The 26705-nt window shown below is 46.2% G+C and overlaps 1 protein-coding gene and 1 long non-coding RNA gene across 5 annotated transcripts in view; one reads left to right on the forward strand and one right to left on the reverse strand.

Moving 5' to 3' along the window:
* The window catches only part of LIN9 (lin-9 DREAM MuvB core complex component), a 62546-nt gene extending 38896 nt beyond the window's left edge, over positions 1-23650 (forward strand). For all 4 annotated transcript variants that reach the window (XM_053209741.1, XM_053209742.1, XM_027046127.2 and 1 more), the window contains 5 exons: positions 1761-1841; positions 17200-17325; positions 21332-21511; positions 21666-21763; positions 22223-23650. In XM_053209741.1, the coding sequence (XP_053065716.1) occupies positions 1761-1841; positions 17200-17325; positions 21332-21511; positions 21666-21763; positions 22223-22328 (591 nt within the window). In that variant the 3' untranslated portion in view covers positions 22329-23650. The remainder of the gene's footprint in view (positions 1-1760; positions 1842-17199; positions 17326-21331; positions 21512-21665; positions 21764-22222) is intronic.
* LOC128313114 (uncharacterized) lies at positions 21222-22225 on the reverse strand. The gene is made up of 2 exons (XR_008293354.1): positions 22034-22225; positions 21222-21444 (listed from the first exon to the last, which is right to left on the reverse strand). It is a non-coding gene; the product is annotated as an uncharacterized LOC128313114 (long non-coding RNA).
* Positions 23651-26705: the final 3055 nt, after the last annotated feature.

The following is a 26705-nucleotide window of genomic DNA, read 5'->3' on the forward strand; positions in this document are numbered from 1 at the left end:
TGTCCGGAGATCTAAATATAGTCACTAAATACAGTCTGTCCCATGACAGTACTGGGGCATGTCTTACCAGCACCTCTGCCCGGATCAACTTAGAGGCCAATTTCTTAGGGCGCCTTAATGTTGAAAATGTACAGACTTAAAAGAAGTAGCTTCGTTTACTATGTCTCCGTGTACCCATCCACCAGCTGGCTGGTCCGATATCATTGCTGCTCCCACCCTCGTCTCCCTTTTGCATTATTGAGAAGCGGACACTAAATATCATATCCTTTATATGTAAATGTATTCATTTATCTCTAAGAGATAAGGGCTCTTTTTTTCTTTTTTTTATAAAAAAAATTTTTTTAACATTTATTTGTTATTGAGAGACAGCATGAGCAGGGGAAGGGCAGAGAGAGAGAGAGGGAGACACAGAATCCGAAGCAGGCTCCAGCTTCTGAGCGGTCAGCACAGAGCCCGACTCGGGGCTGGAACTCACAAGCCACGAGATCATGACCTGAGCCGAAGTCGGACGCTCACCCAGCTGAGCCACCCAGGTGCCCCGTTGTTTTTTTTTTTTTTTTAAAGAAACACAACTAAGTTGTGTGAGCTCAGTTGGGTGACTGACCAACTTCGGCTCAAGTCGTGATCTAACGGTTTGTGAGTTCGAGCCCCGTGTCAGGCTCACTGCTGTCAGAGCAGAGTCCACTTTGGATCCCCTGTCCCTCTCTCTCTCTCTGCCCCCTCCCCCTCTCGCACGCACGCACATGCTCTCTCTCTTTCAAAAATAACGCACGCACGCACATGCTCTCTCTCTTTCAAAAATAAACATTAAAAAAATAATAATAATAATTAAAAGACAGAAAAAGAGGGGCGCCTGGGCTGCTCGGTCAGTGAAGTGTCCGACATCGGCTCAGGCCATGATCTCACGGTTTGTGGGTTTGAGCCCCGCATCAGACCCTGTGCTGACAGCCCGGAGCCTGCTTGAGATTCTCTCTGCGCTTTGTCCTTGCGTGCGCGTGTGTTCTCGCTCTCTCTCAAAATAAATACACTTTAAGGTCGTCGAATGTTCTTTTTCCCATACAACTTGTTGAAGAAACTACTTTTGTGGGAATTTTTTGTTCTGACAGGACACCCGCACATTTTCTATGCTCCTTTATGTGATGACGTGGCCGCGGTGACGATCAGTGCCTCGATGTAACCGTTCATTAGCATCGCAGCGTGGCACTGCTCTCGTTCTGTCAGTCCTTTTTTGTTTATTAACTGAAATAGCTTTATAAAGAAAAACTTCCCCTAACCTATTATCCGGTTACCCGATGATCTGGTTTATATGGTTTGTATAGGAAGACAGGGTAAACACAGGATTCTTTCTCTTTGTCTTCCAGCTTATAAAATAATGAGTTTGGTCACTAGCATTCTCCAGTAATGATTAATGGTTTTACGGCATCGGTTTGAACTCCTAAGTTTCAACATATTTGTGCTTCCATCCATTGAAGGGGTTATTCTTATTGGTCCCTGAATTGTCCCATGTTGGGCCAGTGAAAGCTTGTTCAGGCTGACTGCTTAGTCCTTTTGACATGTCCTGGTTACAGTGGATTTTTTTTTTTTTAACATTTTGCTGCCAGCCAATCAGATTTATAAAATAAAAACGCCTGTGCTACATTTATTTATTTTGAAATGCCAAAATCTGCTAAAATACCATAGTTGAGAAATTGGTAATTTGATGTCTCTTTTACTTAAATGCCGCTATTTATTCCAAAACATTTCTTTGTCTTTGTCCGTAGACCAAATTATCAAAAATCCTCATGATTAAAAAGGAACATATCAAAAAATTAAGGGAAATGAACACCGAAGCAGAAAAATTGGTAAGGATGTTTCTCTTTTTTGTTTGCTTGTTTAATTTTCAAATGGTGGGGACTTATGTTATCTGAGGATGTACCAATTTTTTACAGACGAAAACCTTGAGGTAAACATTATTGTTGAATCCTCACTTGCTATCTTTATCTCTCGTTGTACTGAACACAGCCGAGCAAATTGTCAGTGCAGTGCGGTTCATTACCCCAGACCTCATTATGCCACCGAGTGTCCAGTTGAACGGGATTAATGGGTTTTCTGGGTTCGTTGACAGTTTGCGTGAAGGTAGGCCCCCTAGCGTTGGCACCTCTGACTAAGGAAGTCTTGTTAACAGTGGTTATGAAAAGTGATCCGGAATGAATAAAATCCAGAAATACATAAATTGGCATATTCAGATTATCTTCACAGTGTTTATATCCTATTCTGTTCATCTAATCGGTCCAAAAATGTGAGAGTCCCCATTTTATTCATAGGAGAGAATTATCAGAGTTTCTTTAAAAATGTAAAAACTTCGCTAGGAAAGTGTTTGAAGTATACTGGAAGTCATAACTTGCTTATGGATTTATAGGGTGGCCAATAGATTTCATCCCAAGTGCTGTCTCCACGTGATTGCACATGGTCTTGTGGGAATTTGGACGTAACGGCGAGCTCGTGACCAGCCTGGGCGAGCACTGTAGCTAGTTACCCACCTCTGCAGGAGAGGGAGTCAGCGTCACCCATCCGTCTCTAGTGTGTGCGGGCAAACGCATGGACAAGCGATACCCGAGTGAGAGGGGAACAGTCTTCTTTTAGGATGATGGGATTTTTTTATCTGAACTTGACTTCGAATTTTCTAAGTTGAACCTCCGTTTTATGGAATTGGAAACTGAAGACCAAAGACGTCAAGGGATTTCAGTCTGAAATCATCTGCTGCTTGGTAGTACAAATACTAAAACGGGCTTCTGGGTCCCAGGTTAACTCACTTAGGTGCAATATGACGTTAGTATCGACAGAGACAGGGCTTATCAAAGAGAGCAGAAAATTAACCGTAACATTTTGCCGTGACACGTCCTAAACATAAAAATATGTGCACCTGCTTCTTTTCTGCTAGACTCTTAATTCTTAGTCTTGGTTTCCAACAGCTCTACCCCTGCCCTTTTCGCTACGCTCCCCCACTGCACCTCCTCTGATCACTTCGTCATCTCTTCCGTCTTTATGCACAATCAAGTCACTTCACTTCCGTGTCACTAGCTAGGACTTTCCCTGCGTCTGCGCTCCACACCTTGAACTAACTACTGGGCTCGCCTTAGCCTACTTAGTGCTCCCTACTTCGAATGGAGGCCCGATTGGATGTTGGCTTGCTTCTTGGCATGAGAGAACTTTTTAGAAGTCTAGATGGCTTGATATGTTTTATCATTAGTTTTGTTTGATTTATGGTTAAAAACAGTTCCCATTATAAAAATCCAATTATTGTAAGACTGATGACAAAAACCGTGGTTCTTTTATTAAAAAAATTTTTTTTAATGTTTATTTTTGAGATACAAAGAAACAGAGCATGAGAAGGGACAGGGCAGAGAGAGATGGAGACACAGAATCCGCAGCAGGCGCCAGGCTCTGAGCTGTCAGCACAGAGCCCGACTTGGGGCTCGAACTCACAAACTGTGAGATCATATCCTGAGCCGAAGTTGGACACTTAACCAACTGAGCCACCCAAGTGCTCCAAGATGTTATTGTTTTATCCCCCCCCCAAGATTTTATTGTTTTAAATGATCTCTCCACCCAATGCGGGGTTTGAACATACAACCCCAAGATCAAGAGTTGAATACTCTACCGATGGAGCCAGCCAGGTGCCCCAAATCAGTAGTTATATTTAACATTAATAAAGTTCAAGCCCTGCATCAGGCTCACTGCTGTCAGCGTGGAGCCCACTTCGGGCTCTTTTGAATAAAAGGCAAAGATTGCCAAACTGGATGAAAAATAAAACCCCAACTCTATGATGAATGCAAGAGACACATTTAATATTAAAGGATCCTGAAAATATAAAGTTTTAAATGTATGAAAAGATATACAGGGCAAAGTTTTAAAATAACAGAAGGTCTGACAGCTATATTAATATCTGACAGTAAAATTCAGGGCAACAGATATGGGATATAAAGAAGTTTGCTTCTTGATGAAAAGTTATAATTTCAAGATAATAATTTGAAACTTATATGTACCTGATGATGACTTCCAAGTACATAAAGCAAAAATTGACAAAATTCAAAGGAAAAGATAATCCCACTCTATAGAAGGACAGTTTCCATAGCCCTCTTAGTAACTAATAAAACAAGTAGTCAAAAAATCTACTCAGGAGGGGTTCCTGGCTGACTCGGCTGATAGACCACGTGACTCTTGATTTTGGGTTGTGAGTTCAGGCCCCACGTTGGGCATAGAGCTTACCCTGCATCGGGCTCTCTGCTGTCAGCTTTAAAATATATCTGGTAAGGATATAGATTTTAACAACACAGTTAACAAACTCGATCATGCTGGCATGTATAGAATATTATACCTACCAGCTATAGAGTACCTATTATTTTCAAGTTCAGAATATTTACAAAATTTCGGGACTTCTGGGTGGCTCAGTCGGTTAAGCATCCACCTTCGGCTCAGGTCACAGTTCTTTGTGTTCAAGCCCCACATCGAGCTCTTTGCTGACAGCTCAGAGCCTGGAACCTGCTTCTGATTCTGTGTCTCCTTCTCTCTCTCTGCCCTTCCTCTCCTTGTGCTCTGTCTGTCTGTCTCTCTCTCTCTCTCTCTCTCAAAAATAAACATTAAGAAACTTTTAAAAAATCATTAAAACTAAATTCTGTTTCTACTTGCCCAAGTCACTTTATATTTCCATGCCTTCCCTGAACTTTCCCACCATTTAAAGTGAAAAAGTCTTGGGACACCTGGGTGGCTCAGTCAGTCTGACTTCGGTTCAGGTTATGATCTCATAGTGGGTTCGAGCCCCGTGTCGAGCTTCACTCTGCCAGTGAGGAGCCTGCTTGGGATTCTCTCTCTCACCCTTTCTCTTTGCCCCTCTCCCACTCTCGCTCACTCTCCTGCTCTCAAAATAAATAAATAAACTTTTTTAAATTTTATTTATTTATTTTAAAGTTTATTTATTTTTGACAGAGAGAGAGGCAGAGAATGAGCAGGAGAGAGGCAGAGAGAGATGGAGACACAGACTCGGAAGCAGGCTCCAGGCTCTGAATTGTCAGCACAGAGCCTGACGTGGGGCTTGAACTCACAAACTGCGAGATCATGACCTGAGCTGAAGTCGGATGCTCCACCGAGCCACCCAGGCGCCCCAATAAACTTTTTTTAAAAATTCTTGAAAAAAAGCCCAGAGGCTCGAATTGTTACCAAGAGAGAGACGGGAAAGGAAAGAGGCCTCGGTTCTTTTCTCTGCCACAATGAAGAATTGGAGGACAGCAGAGCGCAGGTAGAGCAGACAAGGTTTTATGAAAGTCCGTTCGTGGGGAGGAGCGCGCCAGTCCGCAGAGCCCACAGCCTGAACGGCCCTGATAATGTAATAATCAGCCGACTCCTCCTGTCCTTTCCCGGGATGTACTCGAGGGGCACCTGGGTGGCTCAGGTTAAGCATCCGACTTCAGCTCAAGTCGTGATCTCACGGTTCGGGAGTCCGAGCCCCTCATCGGGCCTACTGCTGTGAGCGTGGAGCCCACTTCGGATCCTCTGTCCCGCTCTTTCTGCCCGTCGCCTGCTTGCGCTCTCTCAAAAATCAATTCAAAAAACAAAACCAAACCCAAGAGGTAGGGGAAGTGCCTGCATGGAGTAGGAAGCCGCATCATTTCTATTCTAGAGGCGCAGGTCAGGTAAGGACAAGCGCTGCTCTCTGCACAAGGGCAAGAAGCTTAACAGACAGCTCTTCCTCTGCTAGGATGTTGTAACCGCACACCGACTCCTAGGTGGCTGCACTGGGGTGCTCCCTGGGCGGCCCTCGGCTGGGGCTCCCTGTCAGGGATGTCTAAGGCCCACCCTCCCGTCGCCCGTGCCTAGCTTCCTGCCTCACAGAATGAACTACATACCCAGAGGCTCCTCCATTACGTATCCAAGAAAATTTAATATGGATACGATATTAACGACATACCAGAGTTGACAAAATGGCAAAACTCCTTAAACATTAAAACATTCCTCGAAGGGGTGTTTGGGTGGCCCAGTTGGTTTAGTGTCCGACTTCAGCTCAGGTCATGATCTCACAGTCTGTGGGTTCACGCCCCATGTCTGGGCTCTCTGCTGTCAGTACGGAGCCTGCTTTGGATCCTCTGTCACCCTCTCTCTGCCCCTCCCCTGTTCTCGTGCTTGCTCGCTTGCTCTCTCAAAAAAAAAATTAAAAGAAATTAAAAAAAAAGAACATTACTCAAACACCCAGGAAGTCTGATGATGTCCAAAGAAAATATGGCACTTCCATGGGCATAAAAAGATGAAGCAGACAGTGACTGATTTTAGGGGATCTCCAAGTGGTAACAGATCGACAGTCTACTCACGTTAATATCTTGATTGAGTCTCACAATGCAAAACTCTCAAAACATTTAGTAAAATCATTCCAACTGGTAAACATAACCTGGGCATTGGTAATAATATGTTTCAAACACACTCACTCGGGATTCCTGGCTGGCCCGGTCTGTGGAGCGTTCGGCTCTTGATCTCAGAGTCGTGAATTTGAGCCCCACGTTGGGCATAGAGATTACTTAAAAATAAAATCTTCAAAAATAAATAAAACGTATTCACTCATTATGTTAATGTTACAAAAGCACTAGCATTTAAACATAAACCTGGCATTCAGGTTCATGGGATAAGATCAAGGCACGACGTATCAGATTACTGTAGAATGATACGTTTCCCAAGGAAGGAAAAGCCTAAATCACGTGTTTACTTAGAGAATTGAACCTTAAATTGTTTAGGGGCGCTTGGGTGGCTCTGTCGGTTAAGCATCCGACTTCGGCTCAGGTCATGATCTTGCAATTCATGGGTTCGAGACCCACGTCGGGCTCTGTGCTGACAGCTCAGAGCCTGGAGCCTGTTTCGGATTCTGTGTCTCCCTCTCTCTCTGCTCCTCCCCCGCTCATGCTCTGTCTCTCAAAAATAAACATTTAAAAAAAATTTTTATAAAGAAAAACTTAAATGAATGCTATTGCAAATTGTGTTGATTTTTGGAGAGATACGAACTATAAATAGTATCAGAAGTATGTTCGGGAGTGTTTTTGATACCCGTCTTTGTCACAGACAGATGGATTTATATGCAAAGTACCTCCTTTGTGGGGTGCCTGAGTGGCTCAGTCAGTTAAGCTTCCAGCTTTGGCTCAGGTCATGATCTCATGGGTCTTGAGTTCAAGCCCCGCATCGGGCTCGCTGTCATCACAGAGACCGCTTTGGATCCTCTGTCCCCCCCCCCGCCCCTCCCCCACGTGCATGCTCTTTCTCTGTGAATCTCAAAAAGCAGTAAATAAAACAGAAGAGCTGTTCTTTAAAAGAAAGGGAATATAGCAATTTTTCCAGAATTATGAATTACAAATTTTCTGAGTATACGTTCCATTTATGCCATGTAACTTTTTATTTTTCTCTAAAGCTTCAAGTTAACAACGTTAAACTAACTGAACATTTGCTAACCCCTCCTATTTTTAGCACCAGTGACGGGTGATTTTATCTTCCCTATCCCCACCCATCCTCCACCTTAACAAATATTTAATTTCATTAATTTAATTTGGAAGTTGAAAGCTAACTTAAGTTTTATTTTTACCAAAATATCCCGAGTAGCTTGCTGTTTCTCACCTCAAAGGACTGGACATACTATTTTGTTCAAAGTATATTTTCTTATGGAATTTACAAGGAAAATAGAATATTGGTCTGAGAAAGTCTCCTTTGATGTTGGAAAGCCTAACCTTTTATCTCAGACTTTACTCGGCAAAAATATGAACTCAGAAGTTCAAACTTTCTATTTGTAAAGTGATTGAGATTATTATTTTTATTACTTTATTTTTGTTATTTATTTTAGATTATAATAAAATATTTAGTCACTTTTATTTTTTAATGTTTTATTATTTATTGTTGAGAGGGAGGAGGGATAGAGATGGACAGAGAGAGGATCCCAAGCAGGCTCCATGCTGTTAGCACAGAGCCTAATGTGGGGTTTGAACTCACAAACAGTGAGATCGTGGCTTGAGGTGAATCAAGAATCCGACACTTAACTGACTGAGCCACCCAGGTGCCCCAAAACATTTAGTCACTTTCATAATCCAACAAGGACAAATTTCTCAATCATATACCTTGCTCAAATTATGTAGTATATTAACTCGGGGAAAATTCGTCTGAGGTTGTTCATTTCAATATGCCTTTTCTATTTTGGGTTCTTTGAATATCTTAAAAATATACAGAGCATTCACAAGCTAATAGTGCACACGGAATTTATTAAAATAGGTTTGAATCACTTCAGCGTATATAAAAGTGGATATTGAACCAACAGTCCCACTTTGAAAAGATGTCTTAAACACTACATGAGTAAAGATGCGTAATAATCCAAGGAGGTCCAGGAAAAGGCGTCTGTCCCTGAGAATTCTGTCGGAACTGTAGTTAAAACCTTGTATTAGTGGTTCGCTGAGTGATACGCCCCCCGTGCTGCTTCCTGCTCTCTTTTCCACCAACTTTGGAAGTTGGTTTTCCTGCCCAGAATATGTTGTCGGAACTGTCTAGCCATGCTTTAGTCCTCTTTATTCGGGGGATTGGGGACCTCTGCAGAAATCTGCTTCCCAGTTAACCAGCCTTCAAAGTATAATCCATTTTGCACGTCACACCCAACCTGCGTGTGGCAGCCTGACTGATTGATTATGGGAGCCGTTGGTAGAAAACCATGTCTGATTATAGTAAATATTTAAAAGGTCAGGGTTGTTTTTTTTTTTAATGCAGCTTTACTGATACCTTGCATACACCCATTTACAGGAAGTGGACAACTGGTTTTCAGTTCATAGTTCAGTTCGTGGCTTGTGCAGACATTCTCACAGTCCGTTTCAGAATATCTTCATCACTCCCGAAAGAAACCCCATTTATTTTTTAGCAGTAACTCCTCATTTCCCCTCAAAAGCCGCACCCCCCGTACCTCGGCAACCGCTAATCTGATTTCCGTCCACCCGTTCTGGACGTTGACCGTGAACGAATCATGCGACGTGTGGTCTTTGGGGACTGGATTCTTTGCTGTGGGCCCATGTTGTGAAGGCCCATCCGCCTGGTTTGTGCATTACCGGTACCTCTTTTGTTGACAGATAACATTCCGTGGTGTAGACTCACCCCGTCTTCCTTATCTGTTCCTCGGTCGCTGCCACTCTCGGGCTGTTACGAGTAAGGCTGCCTGAAAGCTTATGTATAAGGTTTCACGTAGACGTGTGTTGTCGTTTCCATTGGGTCTTTGCCTAGAAGTGGAGTCGCTGAGCCACGCGGTAGCTCATTTAAGCTTTTGAGGAAGTGCCAGGCTGCTTTCCAAAAAGAAGACCAATTGCGACGCAGCTTTCCTTTTATCTGTCCGGAAAGCGGACAAGGTTGTAAGAGTGTACGTTATCAACCTTTAAATTAGAAAGTCGCCTTAGATGTTTGTTTACAAGACTAGCAGGTCCGACTCTTGAAGATCATCATTTATTCAGAAAAAAATTTAAATGTAATTCACCACATTAAGAGAGAAAAGAGAATCCCTAAGAGCATCTCGATAGATGCAGAAAAGCATCCCTCCCCGGGAGAAAAATAAATACGTTATCAAACTGGGAATAGAAAGGATATCCCCAAATCTAACGGAGTATTTACCAAAAAAACTTAAAGCAGATATTATACTTACTAGTGAAGTGTTAAAAACTTTCTCTTTGGGGAGAGAAAAAAACTTTGGTGTCTGGCTGGCTCAGTCTGTAGAGCACGTGACTCTTGATCTTGAGGTCATGAGTTCAAGCTCCATATGGGGCATAGAGACTACCTAAAAAAATAAACAAAAAACCTTTCTCTTTAAAACTGGTAAGGGGGTGGGTGGGGGGTGCCTGGGTGGCCCAGTTGGTTAAGCTTCCGACTTTGGCTCAGGTCATGATCTTGTGGTCTGTGGGTTCGAGCCCTGCATCAGGCTCTGTGCTGACAGCTCAGAGCCTGGAACCTGCTTCGGATTCTGTGTCTCCCTCTCTCTCGCTCTCTCGCTCCCTCTCTCTCTCTCTCTCAAAAATAAATAAACATTAAAAAAAAAAGATACAACTACAAGAAAATAAAAGGCAAGCCACAGAATGGAAAGAAATACTTACAGCACATATAATTGACCAAAAGCTTGCATCCAGAATATATGAAGAACTATAAGTCAATAAAAAAAAAGACAGAAATAGAAAACAGGAAAGAGAATTGAATAGAGAATATTCAAACGTACAAAAGATATTTGAAAAGGTAATAGAGAAAATGCAGATTAATACCACAAAGAGAGACGACTCACAACCTGTAAAGTGGCTAATATTCAAACACTTAAAATATCAAAGATCGGAAAATACGTGAAGCAACTAGAACTTTCTTATTCCATCACTTTGGGAAACTCTTCGGCTCTGTTTACGAAAACCAAACCTAGCAGCACTATTATCAGCCAAGAACTAGAAGCATCCCTTTTGCCCAGCACCAGATGGAACGAGTCGAACGGCTGAATGCCTCCTATTTCTACAAAGGAATACTGTGCCGCGGCGAACGAACTAACTAGGGAGATACACAGCCCGTGGATAAATCCCACGGTGTTGATGGAAAGAAGCTGGGAACAAAAGTATATACTGTGTAACTGTGTTTTCTATAAAGTTCAAAAGTCAAACTGTGATGTTTGCTGTCAAGGTTAGGTTGCTTTGGAGAGAAAAGAGAAGGGATTGTAAGGTGACGTGGGTCGGGGGTTTCTGGGGTGTTAGTGGTTTCTGTGGCTGATCTGGGTGGGTTTTTCCCATTACTTCCCCAACTTTGTTGAGGTATAATTAGCATACAGTGAGCTGTACCTGTTTAAAAAATGTGTGTTTGATCAGATATATGTGTGTGTGTGCATATACACACATACCCATGAAACCATCGCCACAGAGGGGATTACAACTCCCCTCCCACCAGATTTCCCCAAGTCCTTTGTGATCTATCCCTCCCGCTACCCCAGGCTCCAGGCAACCACCGGTCTGCCTTCTGTTACACAGATTAGGTTGCATTTTCTAGAATTGTACGTAAACGGAATCATTCAGTATATGTGCTTTTCTTTTTTTTTTTTTTTTTTTTGCCTGGCGTCTTTCGTTGGGTGTAATGATCTTGATTCATCCACCTGGTTGTGTGTTCCATAGTTCATGCAACATTCCGTAATTCTTTTTATTGCTAAGTAGGATCTCACTGTGTAGATACAGCACAATTGTTTCTCCATTTGCCTGTTGAGGGGTGTTTGGATAGTTTACATTTTTGAGCTATTACAAATTAAATTGAACCTTCTAGCGAACTGTGAGATGGAGCCCCCCAGCTATCAGCACAGAGCCTGCTTGGGAGTCTCCCTCTCTGCCCCTCCCCCACTCTCATATATTCATATTCTCTCTCTCTCTCTCTCTCTCTCTCTCTCTCAAAATAAAATAAACTTGAAAAGAAATGCTGAGTTTTATATAGCATGAAGTTGTAAGGGAAACGTCTCATCCTGGCAGTCAGGGAGCCCTCAGCCTGACGTACAATCTAACAATTGATACATCCCGTTACATACACAGACTTGCAAAGTTATTTTCTGCTCCAAAAAGAATTTTAAATATTTTCAATAGACCGTTAAGAAGAAAAAGTTGAACTCTCCCACAGTGTGTGATTGAAAAATAGAGGTGCAGGGGCGCCTGGCTGGCTCAGTCGGTGGAGCACGTGACTCTTGACTCTTGAGTTCAGGCCCCGTGTTGGGCGTAGAGATTATGTAGAAATGAAATAAACATTTAAAAAAGAAAACCAGAGATGGAAAACACGAGAGAAAAATTAAGAGACGGCCAACCAGAAGGCCCGTGGAACATCAGAAGAGCACAGAGAACATGGCGGGTAGTGAGCTATCCACACAGGGACAGAAGAAGACGTCCCACCGTGGGAGAGGAAGACAGCCAACTCATTATGAGTTTTGGTTTTTTTTAAGTTTATTTACTTTGAGAGAGACTGAGAGTGTACAAGCAGTGGAGGAACAGAGAGAGAGGGAGAGAATGAATCCCACGCTGTCAGTGTAGAGCCCGACACGGGGCTCGATCCGACAAAACCAGGAGATCATGACCCGAGCTGAAAACAAGAGTCAGATGCCCACTCGACTGAGCCCGCCGGGCGCCCCTCGTCGTGAGGTCTTCACGTTGACTCTGTGGCTTTCCTCCCATAGCCGCAGTTGTAGGCTCAAAGATTCCGCATCTTCTGTGTGGTAACTGTTTCGATATTTGGAGGCAGCTTACACCTCTTCTGTCTTCCTGGTCCTTTGCAGACTGAAGAGTCTCCCATCAGATTTGTAAACACTTCACGTAAACGTTGGCAAATGTGTGCAGAAGTAGGCGGACCGCTCTACACCGTAGGTGGGGGCGTAAGTTCCAGTTCTGGGGCGTCATCGCAGAGGACAGTCAGGTGCACAGAGATGCGCATACAAGAGTGTTCTCCGAAGGATAGCTCATAAGAGCAACAAAAGAAGAAAATGTAAATGCCCGTCTTGAAGGCCATCTGTCAGATGAATCCTGACACGGTTTCCCTACCCGAGCACCGTGTAATTCCTAAAAGGAGCGAGTTAGATCTGCCTATATCCACATGGAAAGCTCTCCAAGACGCATTACATTGGACAGACTGTAGGACAATATTCCATTTTTATCGGATGCCATTTTTGTAAAAAAGCTGTGCATATGTGTGTATGAAACGCCTCGTAAAAGTGACTGGAAAGCCACACGCCAAATGTAACGGGGTCCACCGCGGAGGGCAGCGTGGGGTGGGTGGGCACAGATAAGTGACGGGGTCTTTCTTGTTACGTTCTATTTTTGTATTGTTCTGTTCTGTCCCAATGAGATGTATTGATGAGCTACTTGTGTAATAAATACTTGCCAGTTTAGTTTAAAAGATCCTTTTCCCGGGGCACCTGGGTGGCTCAGTCAGTTAAGCGTCTGACTTTGGCTCAGGCCATGATCTCCTGGTTCGCGAGTTTGAACCCTGCGTCAGGCTCTCTCCACTGTCAGGGCAGAGCCCACTTTAGACCCTCTGTCCCACTCTCCCCTCCCCCCCCCGCTTGCACACGCGCTCTCAAAAATAAGTAAAATGAAAAGATAATAAATAAAAGATCCCTTTCCCTTGAGCCTTTTTTTATACAATATGATTTTGGATTCTTTCACAATTCTGCTTCCTCTCCTCTGGATATTCCAGTTTGCCTTATGATGTGGGGCCCAGATAGGCTATAATATTCCAGATAAAGTCACACTGGTACCATATGCTTGCTGTGCAGGTTGACATTAGCCTTATCACAGGAGTGGCTTATATAAATTTATGGCCAAAACTCCCACACCCTTACACACGAACTGCTCTGTCTGCTATCTTATCCCCTAAAACATTCTGCGTCTCTAGACAGTTGCCTTGGGCCTCAGCTCATAAGCCACACAAGAAAATCACTCATTACTTTGTTACCAGACCTTGTTTTTGACCAAAAGTTGCATTAGGTATTATTTTATATAGTTCAACTTAATATCTGACTCTGTGCCTCACTTTATTCATGTAGACCTAACTCAATGTCAAATTTGTGCTTAAAAAAATTTGCATTGTAGGAGGCACCTGGGTGGCTCAGTTGGTTAGGCGTCCAACTTGGGCTCAGGTCATGATCTCTCAGTTTGTGGGTTTGAGCCCCGCATCCGGCTCTGTGCTGACAGTTTGGAGCCTGGAGCCTGCTTGGGATTCTGTGTCTCCCTCTCTTTCTGCCCCTCCCCAGCTTGCACTCTCTCTCTCTCTCTCTCTCTCTCTCAAAACTCAATAAACATTAAAAAAAATTTTTTTTAATTTGAATTGTATGTGTAAAACCTGAGTAAATGTATTCTATTTAAAAACTTACCACTCTTCTTGAATTTGATGTTTTTTCTTCTTTTTGTTTTTGTACATCTAAGCACATATAGTGTATATACTATTGAGCATTTGGGGTGGGTATATTTTGAAATAACTGTTATACTGCATCGTATTCCGCTCTCACTTCATAATACCAGGGAATGTGGGCTGTCCTCTCCAATGCCAGCTATTGTAGGATTCTGACATCGATTCTTACATCGTTTAGTCTTTGTGGCTGAAACACAAATAGCTCATTGACTTCAGCTCAGGTCACGACCTAGCGGTTTGTGAATTTGAGCCCCGTGTCGGGCTCTGTGCTGGCAGCTCGGGGCCTGGAGCCTGCTGTGGATTCTGTGTTTCCCTCTCTCTCGGCCCCTCCCCTGCTCATGCTCATGCTCTGTCTCTGTCTCAAAAATAAATAAAACATTAAAAAAATTTTTTTTTTAATTTTTTAAAGTGGGCTCCTGTCCAACGTGGAGCTTGAACTCATGGCCCTGAGACAAGAGTCACACGCTCTGTGGGCTGAGCCAGCCAGCCACTCCTGTGTACATTTTGGTGTATGTATGTAAAGTCCTCCTATGTCTGTATTTAAATGGCTCATAAATACACTGAACACCGAAGTTGAGGATCAAGGCCTTTGACATCCTGCAGTGAATTCTGTGCAAGAAGATACAGAGCCTTTAATAATTCTGATATAGATTAACTAGCTCTGAGTCTGCCAGAATACACTCTTCCCCTCAAGAAGAGACTGGGTTAGGTGCTTGGCGAAACCCCACACCGTGTCCTCGGTCACCCCCAGTCCGCCCCGACAAGGAGATGCAGTTAAATTTACTGCGGCCCGTTGACCCTTGTATTCTGTTAAGTGCAGGCTCTGGGGGTCGTCCACTGGGCCTAACTGCACAAAACCTGAAGCTGAGGAAGGCGACGCGGTTCAGGAGGCACCAGGGGTAAACTGAGTCGGAGGTCCTGCCGAGGCCTCGAAGCTCGCCTCCACAGTGCTCCCTTCCCTGCTCTCCCTGCAACATTCTCCCCCCGCCCCCCGCCGCACAGGTCCTCTGGGGGGGGGGGGGGGCGGCGGGGGGTTCACCCCCACCCCCGCAGTCGCCTTTGGGTCCCGCATGCTTGCCGCTTACTGGCTGTGCACACGGGGGGCGCAGATCCCTCCATCTGCAAGATGCGGCTAAGCACGGTCCCCTGCTGGGGGGGGGGGGGGCGGGGGGGGTTGTTGCGAGGATCCAGGGAGACCCCGTTGGACACCTAGGGCAGCGTCCGGCGCGTCGTCATGGTCACTCCGCACACGTCACCATTTTCCGCGTCGCGTCACGTCACCCGCACGTTACTCGCGTGGGCTTCCTTCGGCCTCCGGGCTCTCATCGGTAACGCGGCAGGGTCGCGCGGCTGGCCTCTGCGGTTTCTGTCTCCCAGACCATTGTAGTTCTGCGATCTGGGCCTCGTGGGCGGCCCGGGCCTGCTTCCCGCCTTCCCTGTGCTTCCGGGACGGGTCGCGAGGTCCGCCCTCCGGGAAGTCCTGGAGGAGACGCGGCTGCCTCGGCCTGGCCGGAGGGGCCTGTCGAAGCACCTGCGGCCGGTCCAGCGGGCAGGGGGAGCGGCGGGGGGGGGGGGGGGGGGGGGGGGGGACGGAGCAAAGGCCACGGCGGCTCACGCTTCCGGGTGGGGGGCAAACACGGACGAGGGCACGGCGATTGCACCTGCCGCTCCGAGCATTTTCTGTGTGCGAGGCGGTGCGCGGGCACGCGCTTTCCCATCATCGCCGCGTCCTCCCGTTAGGTAAGTATTCGTATGGTCCCCGTTTGGCACACGAGGAAAACAGCACAGAGAGGTTAAGGAGCATGCCTGAGGCCGCACAGCGAGCAGGTGACAGTTGCGATTTGAACCTCTGTGGTGTGATTCCGGCTCCCGTGCTCTTAACCGGTGTGCTACATTCAGTTGATTCCAGATGGAGAAGAATGGAGTTCCCGTAACCAGAATACTTCAAATGAGTATACGTGGGTTGTTTTTTTTTTTTTTTTTTTACCAACTTTTTTATTTTGAAAAGTGGCAAACTTAGGAGAAAATTGGAAGACTAATGAAATGAACAGGTATACAGATTCAACAGTTCTGCTTCATATAACTATTCTCTGTCTTGGGGCTCCTGGGTGGCTCAGATGGTTAAGCGTCCAACTCTTAATTTCCGCTCAGGGCATGATCTCTCAGTTTGTGAGTTCGAGCCCTGCGCCAGGCTCTGTGGTGATAAAAAAAAAAAAAAAAAAAAAAACCCTCTCTCTCTCTGTAAGATCTTTAAAAAAAAAAAAGGTAAAATCTTGTCATTTGCAACAATGTGGATGGAACTAGAATGTATTATGCTAAGCAAAATAAGTCAGGCAGAGAAAGACCTACAGTTTTACTCATATGTGGAATTTAAGAAACATAACAGATGAACGTAGGGCAAGGGAAGGAAAAATTAGATAAAAACAGAGAAGGAGGCAAACCATAAGAGACTCTTAAATACAGAGAACAAACTGAGGGTTGCGGGCAGGGTTTGGGGCGGGGAGGGATGGGCTATATGGGTGCCAGGCAGGAGGGAGGACACTTGTTGGGATGAGCACTGGGCGTTGTATGCAAACTGATCAATCACTGGTTTCTATTCCTGAAATCAACACTACACTGTGTATTAACTAACTTGAATTTAAATAAGTAAAATTTTTTAAAAAGTAAATGGCAGGGGAACCTGGATGGCTCAGTTGGTTAAGCGTCTGACTCTTGGTTTCCGCTCAGGTCATAATCTCACAGTCGTGGGATCGGGTTGAGAGTCCATGCAGAGCCTGTTTGAGATTCGCTCGCTCTCCCTCTCTCTCTGGCCCCTCCTGCGCGTGCTCTCTCATTCTCTCTCTCAAAACAAACTTAAAAAAAGTAAATGGCAGATTTACTCGTAAGAGGAGTCTCCTAAATAACGATAATGCCGCCGTCACACACGAGAGGTACGATGTCAAGGAAAGAAAATGTTAATAAACCTTAGTTTGGGATCAGTCAGATCTCCTACTACATCAGCGAAACTGCGCTGCTCAAGGGCGCCTGGGTGGCTCCAGTCGGCCAAGTGTCCGACTCTTGATTTCGGCTCAGGGCCCAGCATCGGACTCCACACTGAGCAAGGAGCCAGCTTAAGATTCTCTCTCCCTCTCCCTCTGCCCCTACCCAGATCTCTCATTCTTTCTCGTGCCCCCCCCCGCCCCCCCCCCCCCGCCCCAGAAAGGAAAGGAAAGGAAGAAATTGCACTGCTCAAAAAAATCCTTACCAGAACCTGATTTTCGTCTCTTGCAGAAGTCCTACTCCATGCCCATCGGCATCGAGTTTCAGCGGCGGTACGCGACCATCGTCCTGGAGCTCGAGCAGCTGAACAAGGACCTCAACAAAGTCTTGCACAAAGTCCAGCAGTACTGCTATGAGGTGGGGACTTTGTAGGAAATTGCTGAGGGGGCCCCCCTGCGCTCTTTTACTTGAAGCTTAACGCGGGTTACCTTCACATTTTCGAAAATTCAGACTAAGCCATTATCTTTACGAGGCCCGTTAGCAAAACCACGTTTACGTACGTTTTTACTTGTTTTGGAGTTGGTTTGAAGAGTGCTCTACGCACAGGGAGCTATCAGTTCTGTTGGTTTTTGTTTGAGTCACAAATGTTAGAGCTCTTGGAAAAAAATTCAGGAAAATCAAGAAAAATGATTACTGAATTCTGCTATCCCAATACTATATTTTGGTTTATTTCCCCTTTGTCTTGTATATATACCTCTGCCTCTTCTCACAAGGTTATGGTCCTGCTGTGTATACAATTTTGTTTCCTCCTTTCAGCTTTGCATTAGAACTGTGGATTCTCGAACTTCCAGTATAGAGAGCATAGGGTTATTTGTGAATTGTTACCACGTATGTAAATTCATGCACATGAAGGCAGTTCAACAGCGTCACCTAAAATTTGATTTTCTTTTAAAAACTTTTTTCAGAGTTTATTTATTTTGAGAGAGAGCACACGAGCAGGGGGGGTTGAGAGAGGGAGAGAGAGAGAACCCCAAACAGACACCGAGCTGACAGCACGGAGCCGGATGCCGGGCTCGAACTCACCAACCTTGAGATCACTCAACGAACCATGAGATCATGACCTGAGCCGAAACCGAGAGTTACTTAACACACTGAGCACCCCAGGCGCTCCTTAATTTTGATTTTCTTACCATACGGTAGGAATTAAACGAGATGAGTTTGGAATGCTCCCGCACTCGCATTTTTATGTTTCCGGTGAGCCTCCTCCACTTGTGATGTGAGATTCTGCACCACTTAGCCCTTTATCGTGCCGGCCTCCAGCGAAGTCCCACAGACCCGCCTCGGGCCACGTTACCAATCCCCCTGCACTGACCGTAGGGACGTGCTCAGTGGTTGCCTATAACCGACCTCAGTACATTTTGCTCATTCCTCTAGCCCTCCGTTACCATTTAGTTTTATTTTCCTGCTGGTTGTCACCTATGTGACACCGCTCTTTAGTTTCGTGATGTGTGCCAGGCCTCTTGTGATAGGCTCGTTTTTCCAGGGAAGCAGACTGATTTAATTTTCACAAAGCTCTTGAGGACATACAGTATTGATTTTAAAATAGGAACAGAGAGCACTATGATTAAGCAATTCTGTTCCCAGTGTATACCAAACAGATTTGTGAACTTGTATTTACCCAAAAGATCTGCGCTGGAATGTTCAGAGCATCTAAAAACGTTAGAGTTTTTTTTATTAGAGACAAGGTTACTCGTTGCGGCACTCCTGGTAATTGCCAAGTATTAGGAGAAAACGTAAATGCCCGTACACAGGGAATTGGCTGAAGGACTTAGGGCACGTCTGCACCGTGGAGTGCCTACCGTAAGAACAGACCAGGAAGCTTCCTGTTCACCCACATGGATGGTTTCCAGGCTACGCTACGTGAAAAAAGGAAAGTACGTGAAAGTTACTAATGTTCCCCTTGGAATCCGAAACACGCAGGAGTAGAATCTACGAGTAACGGCGTAGTTTTTCAAGAATAAATGCAGGAAGGACAGACCGGAAGCCGATTTGGGGACGGGGTGGGGGTTGGGGAGGGAGGAGCGGTGACATTTCTTTGCGTGTCTGTTTCCTCAGCAAACACAGATGAGCTCAGCTCTAAAATGGACTAGAAAAAGAAATAAACGAACCTTACCATATTCTAGAGGAGAAACAGAAACACTGACGGGGGCCAAAACGAATCCACACAACCTGAACATAGTATTTTGACTATATATACTCTTAGGCTGAAGGTAAACCGAACTTTAAATAAATACTGAACTCCAGTTAGTAAGGTTTTTTTCTCGTGGCGGTATGGGTTCGCAGTTCTCAAACTCTGCATTCCAGTGGAGCAGATGAGTAACGAGGTGTATTGTGGGTGACAGAAGCCCGCTGTCCCACCTCCAGAGAAGGCGCCAAGAAGGAAAGGCTACAGCGAACCCTGTGGCGTTAAATTAGAAGAGGAAGAATCGGTCTGACTCCGTGGTTCCTTTTATTGATATGACACGGATGTAAGTGTGCATGTGTGTGCGCACACGCACTGAGAGAGCCCGGAGGCAGACACCCTGACAGCAGCGAGCACCCCCAGCACCCGATCTTGGGTTCCAAACGCTACTGTCTACAAATAGCGCTCCTTGAAAAAGAGCCTGCTTCCAGAGCGTGGGCGGAGAAGGTAGACGAGCCCGGACCATCTTAGCGGGCAAGGAAGTAAAATGTGCCCCCTGGGGTAAGGGAACATGTCCAGCAGAACCAGCCGGACAGGGTCCCCACTGGCCAAATCTGGGACAGTTTGGGCTTCGGCATTAAGTAATTATACTGAGAGATTATAACCTTTTGAAGAAAGTAAGAATCTGTGAGTCCATACTAATATTAACTAATTAACCAATTAACTTTTAAGGAAAAGTTCTTGTAGGCAAATGCCACCCGATAAATGTAGAAGGAACAGTGAGAGGAGAAGGGTATCGCTCAGCAGCCGTCCTGGTAATAACCGGTAAAGGCGAGAATCGTCCCTAGACGCGAAAACTGGAGGGTGAAAGTTTGCCAAGGAACAGGGTCTTTATGTAGCCTCAGAATCCCCCTTCACAAGTACTTACTGATCACACAGGGGAAACCCTGTGCCACGGGGAAGTCTGGCAGACCCCTAACTACCTTAGCCAAGTGTTCGGAGGTAACACCACCAGCAGTTGGACACACCCACGTCCAACCGTGACGCCTCCGAACCGTGACGCCCTGCGTGGGAACTCGGTGCCACTTTCGTGGTTCTCCTCCCCAAAGTGCGTAACTTCCGTCCAATCACGAGGAAACGGACAAACCCACAGTGAGGGACCGTGTACAAAATAATTGGCTGCTACTCTTCAAAAATGTCAAGGTCATGGGAGAGAAACTGGTCCAGAATAAAGGAACCTGCAGAGACATGACGACCACATGTCTTCGGGGGGGGGGGGGGGGGGAACAGCCACATGTAGGACACTTGAGACAGTTGAAATTTGAATGCGTTCTGTTAGGAGTATGGCCTCGCATCAACATTGAATTTCCTGATTGTGGGGTGCCTGGGGGGCTCAGTCGGCTTAGCGTCTGACTCTTGATTTCAGCTCAGGTCAGGTTCTCACGGTTCGTGAGTTCGAGCCCTGTGTCGGGCTCTGCGCTGACAGCTCAGAGCCTCCTTGGGATACTCTCTCTGCTGTTCACCTGCTGCTGCTCTCTCTCAAAATAAATAAATAAACGTTAAAAAAATTCCTGATAGTGATAGTTGCACTATGGGGATGTAATAGAATATCCTTTACTTACAAAATACAAACTGGGAGTGCTTTGGGGCAAAGAGGCACAGTGTTTGCAGGTTATTCTCAAATAGTTACAGGGGAATAAATTACACATTACACGGAGAGAGACCAAATAAATGTCAAACAGAATAAACCACAAACAGCGTCTCTGGGTAAAAGGTTCTCAAGGCTTTTCTATTCTATTCCTTCTTAGAAGTTTGAAATCATATCAATTAACAGTTACCAAGAATATAAAAGAAATTGGGGGGGGGGGAACTGTTAGAGAAGAAAAATTTCTAAGGTAGGAGTAAGGACCATTTTCATTATAAATGCTAGTTTTACAAAAATCCGAATCAGAGGGCACCTGGGGGGCTCAGCTGGTTAAGCATCCGACTCTTGATTTCAGGTCAGGTCATGATCTCACGGTTCATGGGATTGAGCCCCACGTTGGGCTCCGCGCTGACGGCGTGGAGCCTGCTTGGGATCCTCTCTCTCCCTCCCACTGCCCTTCTCCCACTTGTGTGCACACCCTCTCTCTCAAGATAAATGAATAAAGTTTATTAAAAAACCATCCGACTCTGAAAACGGCACAAACACAGATTATGGCCTTATGAACAACGTCTTCTGCTTGAACCCTCGGTTCTCAGCTCGCTCCGGACCAGGGCCTCCAGCCCGCAGATCAGCCAACAGACATGCGGCGAAGGTGCGAGGAGGAAGCCCAGGAGATCGTGAGGCATGCCAACTCCGCCGCCGGACAGCCCTGTGTCGAAAATGAAAACCTGACGGACTTGATCTCCAGGCTGACGGCTATCTTACTACAAATTAAGGTAACTTTGGGAGAAGACATGTCCTAAATTTTGACAGCTACACAAACAACTCTGCTGATCTGTTGCTGAAAAATTATAATCTACAGATTATATCCGATGCCTATTTGTCTTTGAACCGTGATTCAATTAAATTTTGAAATATCTTTCCTTTTAGTGTCTAGCAGAAGGAGGAGACCTGAACTCCTTTGAATTCAAATCACTCACAGATTCACTAAATGACATCAAGAGGACAATAGATGCTTCTAATATCAGGTAATTCGTTCGATGGACCCGAATCCCTCTTGTTAGTCCACGGTGCCTTCCGACGCAGGTTTTAAGAATTAGGCGTGTAAGTTTTGGCCTTTAAATAAATTATAAAAGAGGTGTCAGTTCTGTGCCATCTATTGACAGAACAGCAATGGGACGTGCGTTTTGCGGAGGAAGGAATCCGAAGACGCGCACCGTGTGGACCTGGGCGGGGTGGAGGCGCCTCTGAGGCGATGGTCCCCAGAGAGAGCGCCTTCGCTCCCCCTTCCCTCCTACCTTTTCACTTCGTCCTGCAGTGGGGGTGGGGCCGCTGGGGTCGTAGCCCGTGTCAAGGGGAGATTTAGTCCTTCCTCGGGGCCATTTCCACAGCCCGCTCTTCAACTCCAGTTCAGCCCTTCCTTCTCTCAGAAGTCTTTTCCCGACGTAGTGAGATGGCGCAGCTCACCGCGTTTCTTCCTTCCTCAGCTGCTTCCAGAACAACGTGGAGATCCACGTCGCGCACATCCAGAGCGGCCTCAGCCAGATGGGGAACCTGCACGCCTTCGCCGCCAATGACACCAACAGGGACTGAGCGGAAGACGTCGCGGCTCCGGCCGCGGGGGACCCGCTTCGGAGTGTTCCGCCCCCCCCCCCGGCTCCCAACCCCGAGTTACGGGTTCTGGAACGCGGGGGAGGCCGAAGCTCCAAACGAGGCACTTGAGGACACTGGGCCGCCTGGCCCCGCGCCGCTGACCAGCTTCGTGCTTATTTGCCTCTTACCGTCCGGCTGCGGCAGCATCGCTTACGGCACCTGCTCGGGGGCGGGTATCTTTCAGCTGAAAACGTCCGAACGCTTTTTTTAACGCGCATGAACTCAGCCCGACACACGCAGGCGGCGCCCCCAGCGGAGAGCAAGAGACACGGCCTTGTGGCGGGTGGCCCGTGGCCGTGTGGCAGCGACAGCGGGAAGTGACGGCCCGGGCTCCCCCAGCCGCGCACCCTTCGGTCGTTGACAGAGCGTGCCCTCGAGGCGCGGAGGCCCGGTCTGCAGGAAGCCGCTGGAACACGGGTGGGAGACGCGGGCTCGACCAGCAGACGTGATAGACGGAGCGCGACCTGGGCCTGCACGTCATTTTCTAGTAATAAATATTTTAATTTATCATAATTTATAAAAGAAACCTCTGTTGTTTGTCGAAAGAAAATGAAGGAGCAGGAAACAAAAGTACTCGCAAAATGGCTACATTTCGGCAAGTGGATTTGGTAGGCCTTTTCCCACCACGTCAGGGCAAAAAGTGCTGTGATGAAATGTATTTAAGAAGACTGACGACACACTATTTTCATATTTTGTTTATTTGCACAACTCGAACCAGATTACTGGTTAAAATCCAACCGCACACAATTTATAAAGTCAAAAGATTTTATAAGGAAAACGAATATAATAACCAGTGCAACGAAATGCAGGAAAAAAAAGGTTTGTATTCGGTCGTGGGGTTTTTTTGGTTGTTTTTTGTTGTTTTTAAAGGAAAACCCTGCCTACGATGTTAATCTTGTACAAAGTGTGTATTTGGAATTTTCTTTGTTTTAATATAGAATATTATAAAGTCAAAATATAATAAAATTGTTTTCAGATTTGGAGTTTAAGGTATAGCTGTAGAGGTGACTTTGATTCTTTTAGCTGTCCCATAAAATAGGACTTTTTATATGTTGATGTATAATAAAACTAAAACCAGATTATTTTCCATTTGAAAGTTTTGTATAGTTTAAAAATGCTTCCCTATTCTTTGTTGGTCTTGTGCCACTGCAAACCTTTAGTGCAGAGTTTATATTTAGCTAAACAGTTATGTTAATTAAGAAATGCATAAATCCTTTATTCTTAATATTTGTAATTCTAAATAAATTGATCTATGAAAAGTAGTATTGGCTACCATTTTCACTTAACTGATACAAGTTGATAAGTATTCCCTCTATTTAAAAAGTTTTGGGGCACCTGGGTGGCTGTCAGTTAAACAGCTGACTCTTGATTTCAGCTCATCATCTCCCGAGTCATGAGATCGAGCCCTGCATCGGGCTCTGTGATGACAGCTGGGAGCCCTGTTTGGGATTCTCTGTCTCCCTCTCTTTCTCTCTGTGCCCCTCCCCCACTCATTCTCTCTCTCTCTCTCTCTCTCTCTCTCTCTCTCTCTCTCTCTCTCAAAAATAAACATTTAATTTTTTTTTAATGTTGTTTATTTTTGACAGAGAGAGAGACACAGCATAAGCGGGGGAGGGGCAGAGAGAGAGGGAGACACAGAATCTGAAGCAGACTCCAGGCTCTGAGCTGTCAGCACAGAGCCGGACGCGGGTCTCGAACTCACAGACAGCAAGATCGTGACCTGAGCCGAAGTCGGACACCCAACCGACTGAGCCCCGCCAGGCACCCCTTAAAAATAAACGTTTAAAAAAATTTTAATAAAAATAAATTTTAAAGAATTGTAATTCCCACGAAGTTATATTTTAGGGGAATCAGTGCAGATTAATTACCAAGTCCTTTTGAATTGCGACTCTGTCCAATAAGACTTCAAGGGAGGGGTTTTTCCATCTCTGCAAATCTTTGAAAAACATTAAGCAAGCAAGTTCTTGGCTTACTGTAGACCTAGTGAATGGTTGGTTTTAACCTATCCTGCCTAGAATTATGTAAAACATTTTTTACTTGTTTCCCCCGCGCTACGCAAGACTGGTCACACGTAAATCCCACCTGGTCGTAAACGCACGTATCTAGGGGCGCCTGGGTGGCTCAGTCGGTTAAGCATCCGCCTTTGGCTCAGATCATGATCTAGCGGTTCATGAGTTCGAGCCCCGCGTCGGGCTCTGTGCTGACAGCTCGGAGCCTGGAACCTGCTTTGGATTCTGTGTCTCCCTTTCTCTCTACTCCTCCCCCAGTTGTTCTCTCTCGCGCGCTCTCTCTCTCTCTCTCTCAAAAATAAATAAACATTAAAAAGACCGCACGTAACTAATTACGCAGTGCCCAAGTTAAGCAGTGCCCAAGTGCTGGTGGCAGGAACTGTGCCTGAGATCGTATTTGAATTTGATTTCTGTTTCGGGAAGAAGAAACCTCAATCATTCAGAGTAGTCATTTGGGGTCCGTTGTACGTGAATTTGCGCGACGCCGCTGCCGCTGAGCACGAGCTCCAAAGAGAGCCGTGGAAGCCGGAGGGGGCCCACAAGCCGGCACACCGCGTGCTTGCGGGCTCGGTTCTGAGCCCCCCTCGGTTGAGTTCCGGAAACCACATTCCCTTGCTACCGTTGAGAATCTATCAAAAGATGCGCCCACTGAATCCTTTCTCTCGAGGGGCACCTGGGTGGCTCAGTCGCTTAAACGTCCAACTCTTGATCTCAGCTCGGGTCTCGATCTCGGGGTCACGAGTTCAAGCCCTGCACTGGGCTCCACGTGTAACATGGGGGTGGGGGGGGGAGTCTTTCTCTCGAATTCACGCACTTTCTGAATCCTCGCCATTACCACTTGTCTGGCCCCGCCCAGCCACCGTCCCCGCCAGCCCGGAACCGGGAGGTCACCCCCCACCTTCTCTAGCATTCCACTCTGCCCCCTCAACTGCAGCTTTCACCAGGTAAGAGTCTTAAAACACAGAACTGGTCATTTTCTCTCCATCTAAAGGCTCAGGGCTCTCTAGACAAACTCAGAACTCTTTTATAAGCCGCCAAAAGTCACGGTTGGTCTGACCTCTAACAACTTCTCCTGCTCCTTACCCCGCAGGGCCTTTGCACGTGCAGGTCCCCCTCCTCACCCTGCTAACTCCTGACCATCCTACACTTCAGTTTCTCACGGAAGCTTTCCTTGACCACCACGCACCCGTCTCCGGGGCCCTCGCATTTCCAGGCCCTCATAAAGCGCCTGTTCGTAGCCAGCAAGTGTCTGTGCAGTGAACAGACAAGTTTCAAAAGCGCTCGAAACGACATGAGTGTCACTAGAGAATAAGCATACGGTTTTCCGTGAGGATGGCTTTGCAAGAGGAGACTACTCAGAAGCAGAAATTCTGCATGGGCTGGGGGGGGGTGGGGGGGGCCTTTAAGCCTATCACGTGATCATTAGTCCTGACGGAAAAGGCCAGGCCGACACAGGAGGCATTATTCGGTGGTGGACAGATGGGTGGACTGAGTCCCGGCCCAGTTCCTTGCTCTTTCAAATATAGTCCCTACCAGGGTGCCTGGGGGGGGGGGGGGGGGGGGGGCTCAGAGGGTTGAGCATCTGACTTCAGCTCAGGTCACCATCTCACGGTGCGTGGGTTCAAGCCCCACGTCGGGCTCTGTGCTGACAGCTCGGAGCCTGCTTCAGATTCTGCGTCTCCCTCTCTCTCTGCCCCTCCCCTGCTCATGCTGTCTCTCTCTCAAAAATAAACATTAAAAATTGCTTTAAGTCATTTGAAAAAATAAAATTAAAGTAAAATATAGTTCCTACCTTGCATGACAGTTGGAAGTCAGTCTCATAACGCCTGTAACACAGCAGCTAGGGTCTCATAAGAGTTCGAGAGATACAGACTAATGTTCTTAGAGGTCCTAGGCTAAGCATCCGACTTCGGCTCAGGTCACGTTCTCCCGGTCCGTGACCGAGCCTCACATGGGGCTCTGCGCCGATAGCATGGAGCCTGCTTCCGGTTCTCTGTCCCTCTCTGCCCCTCCCCTGTGCTCACTCGCTTGCTCTTAAAAAAAAATAATAAACATTAAAAAAAAAAACTCAAGTCTGCCACCAAAGCCTGAACTGTCTCCTGATTGCTTCTCGGAGGGGATGTGCTGCTCGGAAAAGCGCAAGTCATTTGAATAACACCTCTGAAAATTAGGGCAACTGGCGTAGAGACGCTGAACACAGCTCAGACTATTCTAGTAACGTCGAGACTGCACAGCCTACACACAGACCTCACCCCCGGCCACCGCCTATACGGTCTCCACCGGCCCTCAGGAGGGCGCAAAGCCTCCA

The sequence above is a fragment of the Acinonyx jubatus genome, chromosome E4 (assembly GCF_027475565.1).
Source record: "Acinonyx jubatus isolate Ajub_Pintada_27869175 chromosome E4, VMU_Ajub_asm_v1.0, whole genome shotgun sequence".
Classification (NCBI taxonomy): Eukaryota; Metazoa; Chordata; class Mammalia; order Carnivora; family Felidae; genus Acinonyx; species Acinonyx jubatus.